The sequence below is a fragment of the Entelurus aequoreus genome, linkage group LG13 (genome assembly GCF_033978785.1).
Source record: "Entelurus aequoreus isolate RoL-2023_Sb linkage group LG13, RoL_Eaeq_v1.1, whole genome shotgun sequence".
NCBI classification, from domain to species: Eukaryota; Metazoa; Chordata; class Actinopteri; order Syngnathiformes; family Syngnathidae; genus Entelurus; species Entelurus aequoreus.
In genome coordinates this window covers 3,526,169-3,543,963 of record NC_084743.1, presented here as the reverse complement: position 1 = coordinate 3,543,963, position 17,795 = coordinate 3,526,169, and the positions used below count along the sequence as shown (strand labels likewise).

The following is a 17,795-nucleotide window of genomic DNA, read 5'->3' as shown; positions in this document are numbered from 1 at the left end:
TGTGGCCTGGAGGTCAGCAAGTGTTCATCAAACATGTCCTCGTTCTTTCTTGACCCGGATATTACTGGACCTACATTTTCCACACCTTGACGCCGTCCTGGCGTCCAAAGTCTCTCATATCCGACCACAAGCGCTGCCGTTGCCGCGGGAACCAGGAAATGAAAAGCCTCAGAGACCGAAGGAAACGTCAGCCGTGCCTCGGTTTTGAGCAGTGAGTGACAACAATGTTTGTAGTTACTCTGACAATAAAGTAACTGAAGGGAATTGCTCTTGAATAAATGCACTTAATTACTACGGGAAGTCATTATTGCATTACTTAAAAGGAGGAGTGTAGAAAAGATTTGTGGCCACAAAAAAGTTTTTGCAACTAAAAAAAGAATTGGAACAAAAAACATCTGTAAGCAAAAAAAGATTTATAAACCTATAACAAAACTTGTAACCCAAAAATTAATTGTAAAAATTAAAAATGATTACCCATAAAAAAAATCTGTAACAAAAAAAAAAAAAAAAAATTGAAAAAAAAACCCCCAAAATTTGTGAAAAAGAAAATGCAATTCAACATTTTTTTATCATTAAAACATATATTTACAATCCCAAAAAAATACAAATAAAATGCAACCAAACAAGATTTGTAACCATAAACACACAAATCTGTAACAATAAACTATTTACAATTAGAGATTTGTGAGCAAAAAGTTATTGCAAACAAAAAAAGATTTGTAACTTAAAAAAAGTTGCAACCACAAAAGATTTGTAAAAAATTAAATTGCAACCAAAAAAGGGAAAGATTTTTAACCAAAAAATTGCAACCAAAAAAAACCCAATTTGTAACAAAAATCTAATTTGTAAACATAAATTGTAACCAAATAAACTAAAAAAGAAACCAAGCAAAAAAAACCCCCCAAAAAAACCCATTTGTAACAATTTAAAAAATATGTGCACCCCCCCAAAAATGCAACCAAAAAAGATTTATAAATATCAAAGAAAAATTATCACAAAAAATCCAATAAAAAAGGATATGTAACTAAAAATAAAAATTTTTAATAAAAGAAAAAATTTGTGGCCACAAAAAAGTTTTTGCAACTAAAAAAAGAATTGGAACAAAAAATAGCAACAAAAAACATCCCTAAGCAAAAAAAGATGTATAAACATACAACAAAACCTGTAACCGAAAATTAATTGTAAAAATAAAAAATGATTACCTATAAAAAAAACCTGTAACAAATTTTTTTTTTAAATATTTGCAAAAAGAACCCCAAAAATTTGTGAAAAAGAAAATGCAATTCAAAAATTTTTTTATCATGTAAAAATATATTTACAACTATTTGCAATTAGAGATTTGTGAGCAAAAAGTTATTGCAAACAAAAAAAGATTTGTAACTTAAAAAAAGTTGCAACCACAAAAGATTTGTAAACATTAAAATGCAACCAAAACAAGGGAAGATTTTTAACCAAAAAATTGCAACCAAAAAAAAAAAAATTTGTAACAAATATCTAATTTGTAAACATAAATTGTAACCAAATAAACTAAAAAAGAAAAAATGCAAAAAAAACCCAAAAAAACCCCATTTGTAACAATTAAAAAAATATGTGCACCCCCCAAAAATGCAATCAAAAAAGATTTGTAAATATCAAAGAAAAATTATCACAAAAAATCCGATAAAAAAGGATATGTAACTAAAAATAAACATTTGTAATAAAAGAAAAGATTTGTGGCCACAAAAAAGTTTTTGCAACTAAAAAAAGAATTGGAACAAAAAATAGCAACAAAAAACATCCCTAAGCAAAAAAAGATTTATAAACATATAACAAAACTTGTAACCGACAAATTAATTGTAAAAATAAAAAATGATTACCTATAAGAAAAACCTGTAATACATTTTTTTTTTAAATATTTGCAAAAAGAACCCCAAAAATTTGTGAAAAAGAAAATGCAATTCTAAATTTTTTTTATCATGTAAAAATATATTTACAACTATTTGCAATTAGAGATTTGTGAGCAAAAAGTTATTGCAAACAAAAAAAGATTTGTAACTTAAAAAAAGTTGCAACCACAAAAGATTTGTAAACATTAAAATGCAACCAAAAAAAGGGAAGATTTTTAACCAAAAAATTGCAACCAAAAAAAAAACAATTTGTAACAAAAATCTAATTTGTAAACATAAATTGTAACCAAATAAACTAAAAAAGAAAAAATGCAAAAAAAACCAAAAAAACCCCCATTTGTAACAATTAAAAAAATATGTGCACCCCCCAAAAATGCAATCAAAAAAGATTTGTAAATATCAAAGAAAAATTATCACAAAAAATCCAATAAAAAAGGATATGTAACTAAAAATAAAAATTTGTAATAAAAGAAAAGATTTGTGGCCACAAAAAAGTTTTTGCAACTAAAAAAAGAATTGGAACAAAAAATAGCAACAAAAAACATCCCTAAGCAAAAAAAGATTTATAAACATATAACAAAACTTGTAACCGAAAAATTAATTGTAAAAATAAAAAATGATTACCTATAAGAAAAACCTGTAACAAATTTTTTTTTAAATATTTGCAAAAAGAACCCCAAAAATTTGTGAAAAAGAAAATGCAATTCTAAATTTTTTTTATCATGTAAAAATATATTTACAACTATTTGCAATTAGAGATTTGTGAGCAAAAAGTTATTGCAAACAAAAAAAGATTTGTAACTTAACAAAAGTTGCAACCACAAAAGATTTGTAAACATTAAAATGCAAGCAAAAAAGGAAAGATTTTTAACCAAAAAATTGCAACCAAAAAAAAACAATTTGTAAAAAAAATCTAATTTGTAAACATAAATTGTAACCAAATAAACTAAAAAATAAAAAATGCAAAAAAACAAAAAAAAAAACCCATTTGTAACAATTAAAAAAATATGTGCACCACCCCAAAAATGCAACCAAAAAAGATTTATAAATATCAAAGAAAAATTATCACAAAAAATCCAATAAAAAAGGATATTTAACTAAAAATAAACATTTTTAATAAAAGAAAAGATTTGTGGTCACAAAAAAGTTTTTGCAACTAAAAAAAGAATTGGAACAAAAAATAGCAACAAAAACATCTCTAAGCAAAAAAAGATTTATAAACGTATAACAAAACTTGTAACAGGAAAATGAATTGTAAAAATAAAAAATGATTACCTATAAGAAAAACCTGTAACAAAAAAAAATTAAAAATATTTGCAAAAAGAACCCCAAAAATTTGTGAAAAAGAAAATGCAATTCTAAATTTTTTTTATCATGTAAAAATATATTTACAACTATTTGCAATTAGAGATTTGTGAGCAAAAAGTTATTGCAAACAAAAAAAGATTTGTAACTTAAAAAAAGTTGCAACCACAAAAGATTTGTAAACATTAAGATGCAAGCAAAAAAGGAAAGATTTTTAACCAAAAAAAAAACAATTTGTAACAAAAATCTAATTTGTAAACATAAATTGTAACCAAATAAACTAAAAAAGAAAAAATGCAAAAAAACAAAAAAAAATAACATTTGTAACAATTAAAAGAAGATGTGCAGCCTCCCCAAAATGCAACCAAAAAAGATTTATAAATATCAAAGAAAAATTATAAAAAAAATCCAATACAAAAGGATATGTAACTAAAAATAAACATTTGTAATAAAAGAAAATATTTGTGACTACAAAAAAGTTTTTGCAACTAAAAAAAGAAATGGAACAAAAAATAGCAACAAAAAACATCTCTAAGCAAAAAAAGATTTATAAACATATAACAAAACTTGTAACAGGAAAATTAATGGTAAAAATAAAAAATGATTACCTATAAAAAAAACCTGTAACAAAAAAAATTAAAAATATTTGCAAAAAGAACCCCAAAAATTTGTGAGAAAGAAAATGCAATTCAAAAAATGTTTATCATGTAAAAATATATTTACAACTATTTGCAATTAGAGATTTGTGAGCAAAAAAAATTTGCAACCACAAAAGATTTGTAAACATTAAAATGCAAGCAAAAAAAGGAAAGATTTTTAACCAAAAAATTGCAACCAAAAAAAAAACAATTTGTAACAAAAATCTAATTTGTAAACATAAATTGTAACAAAATAAACTAAAAAAGAAAAAATGCAAAAAAAACAAAAAAAACCCCATTTGTAACAATTAAAAACATATGTGCAGCCCCCCCCCTCCCCCGCCCCCCAAAATGCAACCAAAAAAGATTTATAAATATCAAAGAAAAATTATCACAAAAAATCCAATAAAAAAGGATATGTAACTAAAAATAAACATTTTTAATAAAATAAAAGATTTGTGGCCACAAATACGTTTTTGCAACTAAAAAAAGAATTGGAACAAAAAATAGCAACAAAAACATCTCTTAGCAAAAAAAGATTTATAAACGTATAACAAAACTTGTAACAGGAAAATGAATTGTAAAAATAAAAAATGATTACCTATAAAAAAAATCTGTAACAAAAAAAAATTAAAAATATTTGCAAAAAAAAACCCAAAAATTTGTGAAAAACTAAATGCAATTCAAAAAATTTTTATCATGAAAAAATATATTTACAACCCAAAAAAAAATAAAAAATGCAACCACACAATATTTGTAACCATAAACACACAAATCTGTAACACTAAACTATTTGCAACTAGAGATTTGTGAGCAAAAAGTTATTGCAAACAAAAAAGATGTGTAACTTAAAAAAGGTTGCAACCACAAAATATTTGTAAACATTAAAATGCAACTAAATAAAGGAAAGATTTTTAACCAAAAAATTGCAATATCAAAGAAAAATTATCATAAAAAAGGATATATAACTAAAAATAAACATTTGTAATAAAAGAAAAGATTTGTGGCCACAAAAAAGTTTTTGCAACTAAAAAAATAATTGGAACAAAAAACATCTGTAAGCAAAAAAAAGATTTATAAACAAATAACAAGACTTGTAACCAAAAAATGAATTGTAAAAATAAAAAATGCTGTCAAAAAATTATTACCCATAAAAAAAATTACAATATTTGCAAAAAACCCCTAAACGATTTGTGAAAAAAAAATGCAATTAAAGATTTTTTATCATGAAAAAATATTTTTACAACCCCAAAAAAGTATTTGTTTTTCTTTTTTTAATTTCAAAACCCTTTTTTAAAAAATAAATAAATTCGTAAATCCACTCTTGCTTGGTGGCATTAAAAAGTTCACATCTGCCTCCATGTATGCCCAGCCCCTTCCTGCTCCGCCACTGCTCAGACTACAGCACTGCTGATGATGGTCTCGTCTGCGTTTTCAAATCATTGTTATTGTGCACACGCCACAAATCCAACAATTTATTTCCCATGAATTAGTTTGAGTACAAAACCACTTGGAGTCACAAAGAAATGGTTTCACATAAATAAAAAAAAGTGTCAAAAACAGTCCTTCTAGAAAAGTCCCAAATGAAGCGCTCGCCATTAAATACATTTGCATATTCATGATCTTCACCTGTGCAGGTGTACGCCCAAAATGACTTCTTCTCTTCGTGGTTTCTCTCCAGACTAGTCCCAGTGAAAACCGGTCCCAAGGGCCCGGGGCTCCTCCTCCGTGTCAGCGGGGGGGCCGGGAGGGACAGGCGCACTCACAGCCCAGGTGGTGCGTGAGGAAGACCTCGTCCAGGACCCAGTGCGCCCTCGGTCTGCGCCGGCGTCGGTCCACGGCGCTCTCTGGGGCGTACTTCAGCACCTGCGGAGAGAAGAGCGCTGGACTTAGGTGGTCCCTCAGAGTCCAAAGTCCTAAACCAGGTTGGCCCCAAATGAGCAGGGAGGACTTTATTCCTCACTTGGGACTAGAAAGTTCCCCTTCAGCATAAACTTAGTCGCTTGGGTTTGAAGGCAAAATAATAGTCATATTTCTACTGCAGCCTTCGACAAACTAATTGCTGTAAAAGGGCTCGTTCACCTCCACTACACACGGGCCCGGGGCACACTCTAATATTTACACTGTATGAGTAATCCTACTCTTGATGTAATCCTATTTATTTATCATATCTGAACTACTTACAGTTTATAACCTTGTCAAATGATATGAGAGCGTGTTTTTAATCACTAAGATTATTATCAAGGCTCAGGCCAGGCTGATTACAAAAATAATCAAATATACTCCAAAAGAAGGGATTGATGAGCATTTTCCACGTATAATTACACAGTGTTAAAATAAATTCCAAATAAAATAATAGTAAATAATAATAATAATATATGTTACTTAAACTGTCAAAATTAGGCTTAGGTTAGGCTGATTACAAAAATAAATACCAATCAAAAATATTAAAAAAGAAGGGACTCAAAAAAATGTATGAGCATTTTTTGCGGATAATTACACAGGGGTAAAATAAATTCCAACTAAAATAATAGTAAATAATAATAACAATATATATATATATATGTTAAACTATCAAAATTAGGGTCAGGTCAGACTGATTACAAAAATAAATACTAATCAAAAATACTAAAAAAAAAAAGGGACTCAAAAAAATTGATTAACATTTTTTGCGTATAATTACACAGTGCTAAAATAAATTCCAACTAAAATAATATTAAATTATAATAATAATATTAATATATATGTTACTTAAACTGCCAAAATTAGGCTCAGGTCAGACTGATTAGAAAAATAAATACTAATCAAAAATACTAAAAAAGAAGGGACTCAAAAAAATGTATGAGCATTTTTTGCATACAATTACGCTTTGCTAAAACAAAATCTAACTAAAACAATATTAATATGTTACTTAAACTGTCAAAATTAGGCTCAGGTCAGACTGATTACAAAAATATATAATCAAAAATGCTAAAAAAGAAGGGACTCGACAAAATTGATGAGCGTTTTTTGCGGATAATTACACAGTGCTAAAATAAATTCCAACTAAAATAATATTAAATAATGATAATAATATATATATATATATGTTAAACTATCAAAATTAGGCTCAGGTCAGACTGATTAGAACAATAAATACTAATCAAAAATACTAAAAAAAAAAGGGACTCAAAAAAATGTATTAACATTTTTTGCGTGTAATTACACAGTGCTAAAATAAATTCCAACTAAAATAATATTAAATTATAATAATAATATCAATATTTATGTTACTTAAACTGCCAAAATTAGGCTCAGGTCAGACTGATTACAAAAATAAATACTAATCAAAAATACTAAAAAAGAAGGGACTCAAAAAAATGTATGAGCATTTTTTGCATACAATTACGCAGTGCTAAAACAAAATCTAACTAAAACAATATTAAATAATAATATTAATATATGTTACTTAAACTGTCAAAATTAGGCTTAGGTCGGACTGATTACAAAAATAAATAATCAAAAATGCTAAAAAAAGAAGTGACTCGACAAAATTGATGAGCATTTTTTGCGTGTAATTACACAGTGCTAAAATAAATTCCAACTAAAATAATATTAAATTATAATGATAATAATATATTTGTTACTTCAACTGTCAAAATTAGGCTCAGGTCAGGCTGATTAGAAAAATAAATACTTATCAAAAATATTAAAAAAGAAGGGACTCAAAAAAATTGATGAGCATTTTTTGCGTGTAATTACACAGTGCTAAAATAAATTCCAACTAAAATAATATTAAATAATAATGATAATATATATATATATGTTAAACTATCAAAATTAGGCTCAGGTCAGGCTGAGTAGAAAAATGATTACTAATCAAAAATACTAAAAAAGAAGGGACTCAAAAAAATGTATGAGCATTTTTTGCATACAATTACGCAGTGCTAAAACAAAATCTAACTAAAACAATATTAAATAATAATAATAATATATGTTACTTAAACTGTCAAAATTAGGCTCAGGTCAGACTGATTACAAAAATAAATAATCAAAAATGCTAAAAAAAGAAGTGACTCAAAAAAATGTATGAGCATTTTTTGCGGATAATTACACAGGGGTAAAATAAATTCCAACTAAAATAATATTAATTTATAATAATAATATATATATGTTAAACTATCAAAATTAGCCTCAGGTCAGGCTGATTAGAAAAATAAATACTAATCAAAAATACTAAAAAAAAAAAGGGACTCAAAAAAATTGATTAACATTTTTTGCATATAATTACACAGTGCTAAAATAAATTCCAACTAAAATGATATTAAATTATAATTATAATAATAATATTAATATTTATGTTACTTAAACTGCCAAAATTAGGCTCAGGTCAGACTGATTAGAAAAATAAATACTAATCAAAAATACTAAAAAAGAAGGGACTCCAAAAAATGTATGAGCATTTTTTGCATACAATTACGCAGTGCTAAAACAAAATCTAACTAAAACAATATTAAATAATAATAATAATATATGTTACTTAAACTGTCAAAATTAGGCTTAGGTCAGACTGATTACAAAAATAAATAATCAAAAATGCTAAAAAAGAAGGGACTCGACAAAATTGATGAGCATTTTTTGCGTGTGATTACACATTGCTAAAATAAATTCCAACTAAAATAATATTAAATAATAATAATAATATATATATGTTAAACTATCAAAATTAGGCTCAGGTCGGACTGATTAGAAAAATAAATACTAATCAAAAATACTAAAAAAAAAAGGGACTCAAAAAAATTGATTAACATTTTTTGCGTATAATTACACAGTGCTAAAATAAATTCCAACTATAATAATATTAAATTATAATAATAATAATAATATTTATGTTACTTAAACTGCCAAAATTAGGCTTAGGTCAGACGGATTACAAAAATAAATACTAATCAAAAATACTAAAAAAGAAGGGACTCAAAAAAAATGTATAAGCATTTTTTTGCATACAATTACGCAGTGCTAAAACAAAATCTAACAAACAACATTAAATACTAATAAAAATATATATGTTACTTAAACTGTCAAAATTAGGCATAGGTCGGACTGATTACAAAAATTGATAATCAAAAATACTAAAAAAGAAGGGACTCGACAAAATTGATGAGCATTTTTTGCGTGTAATTACACAGTGCTAAAATAAATTCCAACTAAAATAATATCAAATTATAATAATAATAATATATATGTTACTTCAACTATCAAAATTAGGCTCAGGTCAGGCTGATTAGAAAAATAAACACTAATCAAAAATACTAAAAAAGAAGGGACTCAAAAAAATTGGTGAGCATTTTTTGCGTATAATTACACAGTGCTAAAATAAATTCCAACTAAAATAATATTAAATAATAATAATAATAATATATATGTTAAACTATCAAAATTAGGCTCAGGTCAGACTAATTAGAAAATAAATACTAATCAAAAATACTAAAAAAGAAGGTACTCCAAAAAATGTGTGAGCATTTTTTGCATACAATTACACAGTGCTAAAACAAAATCTAACTAAAACAATATTCAATTAAATAAATAATACATATGTTACTTAAACTGTCAAAATTAGGCTTAGGTCAGACTGATTACAAAAATTAATAATCAAAAATACTACAACAGAAGGGACTCAACAAAATTGACGAGCCTTTTTGCGTATAAATTACACAGTGCTAAAATAAATTCCAACTAAAATAATATTAAATTATAATAATAATAATAATAATAATAATAACATATATGTTACTTAAACTATCAAAATTAGGCTCAGGTTAGGCCAGCGTTTCTCAAAGTGTGGGGCGCGCCCCACTGGTGGGGAATAGAGACATGACAGGTGGGGCGCGGGGAACGGGAGGAAATTTCACTTTACTTTTTTTTTTTTTTTTAATTATCTTAGATTTTTTTTTTTACTATGCTTTCATTTTCTATACACACTGTAAATTACTTTGTGATTCTGTCTGTGGAATCCGCTATATAAATAAATGTAAATTACTTATTTTTCCTGTAGGCTTTAAATTTCTAGGTAGGAGCGAAAGTTTGACAGTGGTGCAGCAAATAAATGACTCAAAATGAATTCCATTGTATTCAGAATACCATTAAAATGCATAATTGTATGTAAAATAGCATAAAAAAATGTTGCCGCTGTGTTGGGGGCTCTGTAAAGATTCTTTTCATGGGGCCCAAAATCCCTAGCGGCGCCCCTGTTCACTTGCACTCTTGCCAAAATGCATAGCACCTCCTTTTTTTTTTGCAAAGATTGCAAAGTGGCACTTTTATTTTATTTATTATTGAACTTGATGCAAGTTATTTGATTTATTATTGAACTTGAAGCAAGTTATAACACTTTTATTTGATTTATTATTGAACTTGATGCAAGTTATAACACTTTTATTTGATTTATTATTGAACTTGATGCAAGTTATAACACTTTTATTTAATTTATTATTGAACTTGATGCAAGTTATTTGATTTATTATTGAACTTGATGCAAGTTATAACACTTTTGTTTTATTTATTATTGAACTTGATGCAAGTTATTTGATTTATTATTGAACTTGATGCAAGTTATACCACAGCTGCACAGTTATTTTATTTATTATTGAACTTGATGTTATTTTATGTTATTGAGTTTGAATGTACACAACTTGATGTTACTTGATGTTCAATAAATTTGAAAATGTTAAGCTTGGCATTAGCGTTCTGTTGGGGCGATGGGGGCAGGTGGGGCTTGAAAACTCCCCCTTGTCCAAAGTGGGGGATGACAAAAAAAGTTTGAGAACCACTGGGTTAGGCTGATTGCAAAAATAAATACTAATCAAAAATACTAAAAAAGGAGGGACTCAAAAAAATTGATGAGCATTTTTTGCGTATAATTACACAGTGCTAAAATAAATTCCAACTAAAATAATATTAAATAATAATAATAATATATGTTACTTAAACTGTCAAAATTAGCATTAGGTCAGACTGATTACAAAAATTAATAATCAAAAATACTAAAAAAGGAGGGACTCAACAAAATTGATGAGCCTTTTTTGCGTATAATTACACAGTGCTAAAATAAATTCCAACTAAAATAATATTAAATTATAATAATAATAATAATAATAATAATAACATATATGTTACTTAAACTATCAAAATTAGGCTTAGGTTAGGCTGATTGCAAAAATAAATACTAATCAAAAATGCTAAAAAAGAAGGGACCTAAAAGAACTGATGAGCATTTTTCGCGTACAAACATGCAGTGCTAAAATAAATTACAACTAAAATTATATTAAATAATAATATTAATATGTTACTTACTGCTTGTATCGCACATGATATCACACACAAGCGAACACGCCGCAGGACTGATTGTATCGCACATGATAGTGCACACTAGTAAATAGGCTGCAGGACTGCTTGTATCGCACATGATATCACACACAATTAAACACTCTGCAGGACTGATTGTATCGCACACAAACACTCTGCAGGACTGATTGAATCGCACATGATATTGCACACTAGTAAATAGGCTGCAGGACTGATTGAATCGCACATGATATCGCACACCAGTAAATAGGCTGCAGGACTGCTTGTATCGCACCTGATATCGCATATGAGTAAATAGGCTACAGGACAGCTTGAATCGCACATGATATCGCACACAAGTAAACATGTGCATGACTGCTTGTATCGCACATGACGTCGCACACAAGTAAACATGTGCAGGACTACTTGTATCGCACACAATTAAACACTCTTCAGGACTGATTGAATCGCACATGATATTGCACACTAGTAAATAGGCTGCAGGACGGATTGACTCGCACATGGTATCGCATACGAGTAAATAGGCTGCAGGACTGCTTGTATCGCACATGATGTCGCACACAAGTAGACATGTGCAGGACTGCTTGTATCGCACACAATTAAACACTCTTCAGGACTGATTGATTCGCACATGATATCGCACACTAGTAAATAGGCTGCAGGACTGCTTGTATTGCACATGATATCGCATACGAGTAAATAGGCTGCAGGACAGATTGAATTGCACATGATATCGCGCACAAGTAAACACGCTGCAGGACTGCTTGTATCGCACATGATGTCGCACACAAGTAAACATGTGCAGGACTGATTGATTCGCACACAATTAAACACTCTTCAGGACTGATCGAATCGCACATGATATCGCACACTAGTAAATAGGCTGCAGGACTGCTTGTATCGCACACAATTAAACACTCTTCAGGACTGATTGAATCGCACATGATATCGCACACTAGTAAATAGGCTGCAGGACTGATTGACTCGCACATGATATCGCATACGAGTAAATAGGCTGCAGGGCAGCTTGTATCGCACATGATATTGCATACGAGTAAATAGGCTGCAGGACTGCTTGTATCGCACACAATTAAACACTCTTCAGGACTGATTGAATCGCACATGATATCGCACACTAGTAAATAGGCTGCAGGACTGATTGACTCGCACATGATATCACATACGAGTAAATAGGCTGCAGGGCAGCTTGTATCGCACATGATATCGCATACGAGTAAATAGGCTGCAGGACTGCTTGTATCGCACATGATGTCGCACACAAGTAGACATGTGCAGGACTGCTTGTATCACACACAATTAAACACTCTTCAGGACTGATTGAATCGCACATGATATCACACACTAGTAAATAGGCTGCAGGACTGCTTGTATCACACACAATTAAACACTCTTCAGGACTGATTGAATCGCACATGATATCGCACACTAGTAAATAGGCTGCATGACTGCTTTTATCGCACATTATATCGCATACGAGTAAATAGGCTACAGGACAAGTTGAATTGCACATGATATCGCACACAAGTAAACACGCTGCATGACTGCTTGTATCGCACATGATGTCACACACAAGTAAACATGTGCAGGACTGCTTGTATCGCACACAATTAAACACTCTTCAGGACTGATTGAATTGCACATGATATCGCACACTAGTAAATAGGCTGCAGGACTGCTTGTATCGCACATGATATCGCATACGAGTAAATAGGTTGCAGGACAGCTTGAATTGCACATGATATTGCACACAATTAAACACTCTGCAGGACTGCTTGTATCGCACATTTTAGATGCAAGACGATATTATCCGATACTTCTTTCTTGTTGCCGATATCGGACTGATATCATTGTATCAGGACAACGAGACATATGTGTGTTGGATGCATGACGACAACAACATTCTCCAAATTGTTGTCTCTTTAAAGAAGCGACGTAACCTGCAAATATAATTCTGTTTTTTACGTAACGGGACTAACATTTTTTTACATGACACGGAGAAAAGAAGTGACAATTATTGGAAACCTCCTTTTTGTTCTAGGACTTTCAAAATAAAAGTCCAAAAAGGAGCACTAGTCATGCCAGAATTGTTCAAATGCTGGCTCTCCTCACACGTCCCTTGGCAGGGATCGAAACTGAAAGTTAACACGGTACAGTGTTCAAACTGGAGGGAATGATGTGTGTGTGTGTGTGTGTGTGTGTGTGTGTGTGTGTGTGTGTGTGTGTGTGTGTGTGTGTGTGTGTGTGTGTGTGTGTGTGTGTGTGTGTGTGTGTGTGTGTGTGTGTGTGTGTGTGTGTGTGTGTGTGTGTGTGCTGGGATGGATAAGAAAGAGAGTGACATTGTTGTTTTTGTCCCCTTTCAGCAAAAGTGAGGTCAAAGCTGGTAACTTCACTTTTGCTCAAAGGTGGTCAAACATCCCCCTCCACCCGGGACAAAAACCTGGTCCAGGTGAGCGCACGCGTGACCCACCTCGTGCAGCTTGACCGTGGTCTTGGCGGCCTGGCAGGCGCAGCCGTGGTTCCAGTCGTGGGTGCCGCAGCCACAGTTGCCGCCGCAGCGTTGGACCAGCACACAGCGGGGGAAGAAGACGGCGTTGGTGGCCCTCAGCTCCTCCCGCAGGTTGACGGAGTAGTTGCGGGGCGTGCAGCTGTAGCGCCGCACGTCGTCACACAGACCGTCCAGGTCCACTGGGAACACAAGACTTTGTTTTTTTATTCCTCAGTGAGCAGCAGCGGTCCATTACCATGACTTCTGTTTTGTTGGATCAGCCGTTTTACTGCCCTGTCTGTTACAGGGTGTTGTACATGAACATATGTAATTACAGTCATGATGACTTCATGACACATGTAAGTATTTAAAGATGTATTTACTGTACTATTTCACTCTATGACAGCATAGAAGTGACAATAAGAATGACGGGGAGGAAACAAGAGCAGCAATCAGTAAAGATAGTCCACTTGACACAGTCTGTATAGTCCACTTGACACAGTCTGTATAGTCCACTTGATACAGTCTGTATAGTCCACTTGACACAGTCTGTATAGTCCACTTGATACAGTCTGTATAGTCCACTTGACACAGTTTGTATACTCCACTTGATACAGTCTGTATAGTCCACTTGACACAGTCTGTATAGTCCACTTGATACAGTCTGTATAGTCCACTTGATACAGTCTGTATAGTCCACTTGACAAAGTCTGTATAGTCCACTTGACACAGTCTGTATAGTCCACTTGACACAGTCTGTATAGTCCACTTGATACAGTCTGTATAGTCCACTTGATACAGTCTGTATAGTCCACTTGATACAGTCTGTATAGTCCACTTGACACAGTTTGTATACTCCACTTGATACAGTCTGTATAGTCCACTTGACACAGTCTGTATAGTCCACTTGACACAGTTTGTATAGTCCACTTGATACAGTCTGTATAGTCCACTTGACACAGTCTGTATAGTCCACTTGACACAGTTTGTATAGTCCACTTGATACAGTCTGTATAGTCCACTTGACACAGTCTGTATAGTCCACTTGACACAGTCTGTATAGTCCACTTGATACAGTTTGTATAGTCCACTTGATACAGTCTGTATAGTCCACTTGACACAGTCTGTATAGTCCACTTGATACAGTCTGTATACTCCACTTGATACAGTCTGTATAGTCCACTTGACACAGTCTGTATAGTCCACTTGACACAGTCTGTATAGTCCACTTGACACAGTCTGTATAGTCCACTTGATACAGTTTGTATAGTCCACTTGATACAGTCTGTATAGTCCACTTGACACAGTCTGTATAGTCCACTTGATACAGTCTGTATAGTCCACTTGATACAGTCTAGATAGTCCACTTGACACAGTCTGTATAGTCCACTTGATACAGTCTGTATAGTCCACTTGACACAGTCTGTATAGTCCACTTGATACAGTCTGTATAGTCCACTTGATACAGTCTGTATAGTCCACTTGATACAGTCTGTATAGTCCACTTGACACAGTTTGTATACTCCACTTGATACAGTCTGTATAGTCCACTTGACACAGTCTGTATAGTCCACTTGATACAGTCTGTATAGTCCACTTGACACAGTCTGTATAGTCCACTTGATACAGTCTGTATAGTCCACTTGATACAGTCTGTATAGTCCACTTGATACAGTCTGTATAGTCCACTTGACACAGTTTGTATACTCCACTTGATACAGTCTGTATAGTCCACTTGACACAGTCTGTATAGTCCACTTGACACAGTCTGTATAGTCCACTTGACACAGTTTGTATAGTCCACTTGACACAGTCTGTATAGTCCACTTGATACAGTCTGTATAGTCCACTTGACACAGTTTGTATACTCCACTTGATACAGTCTGTATAGTCCACTTGACACAGTCTGTATAGTCCACTTGATACAGTCTGTATAGTCCACTTGATACAGTCTGTATAGTCCACTTGACAAAGTCTGTATAGTCCACTTGACACAGTCTGTATAGTCCACTTGACACAGTCTGTATAGTCCACTTGATACAGTCTGTATAGTCCACTTGATACAGTCTGTATAGTCCACTTGATACAGTCTGTATAGTCCACTTGACACAGTTTGTATACTCCACTTGATACAGTCTGTATAGTCCACTTGACACAGTCTGTATAGTCCACTTGACACAGTTTGTATAGTCCACTTGATACAGTCTGTATAGTCCACTTGACACAGTCTGTATAGTCCACTTGACACAGTTTGTATAGTCCACTTGATACAGTCTGTATAGTCCACTTGACACAGTCTGTATAGTCCACTTGACACAGTCTGTATAGTCCACTTGATACAGTTTGTATAGTCCACTTGATACAGTCTGTATAGTCCACTTGACACAGTCTGTATAGTCCACTTGATACAGTCTGTATACTCCACTTGATACAGTCTGTATAGTCCACTTGACACAGTCTGTATAGTCCACTTGACACAGTCTGTATAGTCCACTTGACACAGTCTGTATAGTCCACTTGATACAGTTTGTATAGTCCACTTGATACAGTCTGTATAGTCCACTTGACACAGTCTGTATAGTCCACTTGATACAGTCTGTATAGTCCACTTGATACAGTCTAGATAGTCCACTTGACACAGTCTGTATAGTCCACTTGATACAGTCTGTATAGTCCACTTGACACAGTCTGTATAGTCCACTTGATACAGTCTGTATAGTCCACTTGATACAGTCTGTATAGTCCACTTGATACAGTCTGTATAGTCCACTTGACACAGTTTGTATACTCCACTTGATACAGTCTGTATAGTCCACTTGATACAGTCTGTATAGTCCACTTGACACAGTCTGTATAGTCCACTTGACACAGTCTGTATAGTCCACTTGATACAGTTTGTATAGTCCACTTGATACAGTCTGTATAGTCCACTTGACACAGTCTGTATAGTCCACTTGACACAGTCTGTATAGTCCACTTGACACAGTCTGTATAGTCCACTTGATACAGTCTGTATAGTCCACTTGATACAGTCTAGATAGTCCACTTGACACAGTCTGTATAGTCCACTTGATACAGTCTGTATAGTCCACTTGACACAGTCTGTATAGTCCACTTGATACAGTCTGTATAGTCCACTTGATACAGTCTGTATACTCCACTTGATACAGTCTGTATAGTCCACTTGACACAGTCTGTATAGTCCACTTGACACAGTCTGTATAGTCCACTTGACACAGTCTGTATAGTCCACTTGATACAGTTTGTATAGTCCACTTGATACAGTCTGTATAGTCCACTTGACACAGTCTGTATAGTCCACTTGATACAGTCTGTATAGTCCACTTGATACAGTCTAGATAGTCCACTTGACACAGTCTGTATAGTCCACTTGATACAGTCTGTATAGTCCACTTGACACAGTCTGTATAGTCCACTTGACAAAGTCTGTATAGTCCACTTGACACAGTCTGTATAGTCCACTTGATACAGTCTGTATAGTCCACTTGATACAGTCTGTATAGTCCACTTGATACAGTCTGTATAGTCCACTTGATACAGTCTGTATAGTCCACTTGATACAGTCTGTATAGTCCACTTGACACAGTTTGTATACTCCACTTGATACAGTCTGTATAGTCCACTTGATACAGTCTGTATAGTCCACTTGACACAGTCTGTATAGTCCACTTGACACAGTCTGTATAGTCCACTTGATACAGTTTGTATAGTCCACTTGATACAGTCTGTATAGTCCACTTGATACAGTCTGTATAGTCCACTTGACACAGTTTGTATACTCCACTTGATACAGTCTGTATAGTCCACTTGACACAGTCTGTATAGTCCACTTGATACAGTCTGTATAGTCCACTTGATACAGTCTGTATAGTCCACTTGATACAGTCTGTATAGTCCACTTGATACAGTCTGTATAGTCCACTTGACACAGTCTGTATAGTCCACTTGATACAGTCTGTATAGTCCACTTGATACAGTCTGTATAGTCCACTTGATACAGTCTGTATAGTCCACTTGATACAGTCTGTATAGTCCACTTGATACAGTCTGTATAGTCCACTTGACACAGTTTGTATACTCCACTTGATACAGTCT

The 17,795-nt window shown here is 32.5% G+C and overlaps 1 protein-coding gene across 1 annotated transcript in view; it reads right to left on the bottom strand.

Annotated features, from left to right (window-relative positions):
- Positions 1-5,153: 5,153 nt before the first annotated feature.
- Positions 5,154-17,795, bottom strand: part of pdgfd (platelet derived growth factor d) — a 135,254-nt gene continuing 122,612 nt past the window's right edge. The window contains exons 6-7 of the mRNA XM_062068397.1: positions 13,662-13,879; positions 5,154-5,695 (exon numbers count right to left, since the gene is read on the bottom strand). Coding sequence (XP_061924381.1) covers positions 5,561-5,695; positions 13,662-13,879 — 353 coding nt within the window. The 3' untranslated portion in view covers positions 5,154-5,560. The remainder of the gene's footprint in view (positions 5,696-13,661; positions 13,880-17,795) is intronic.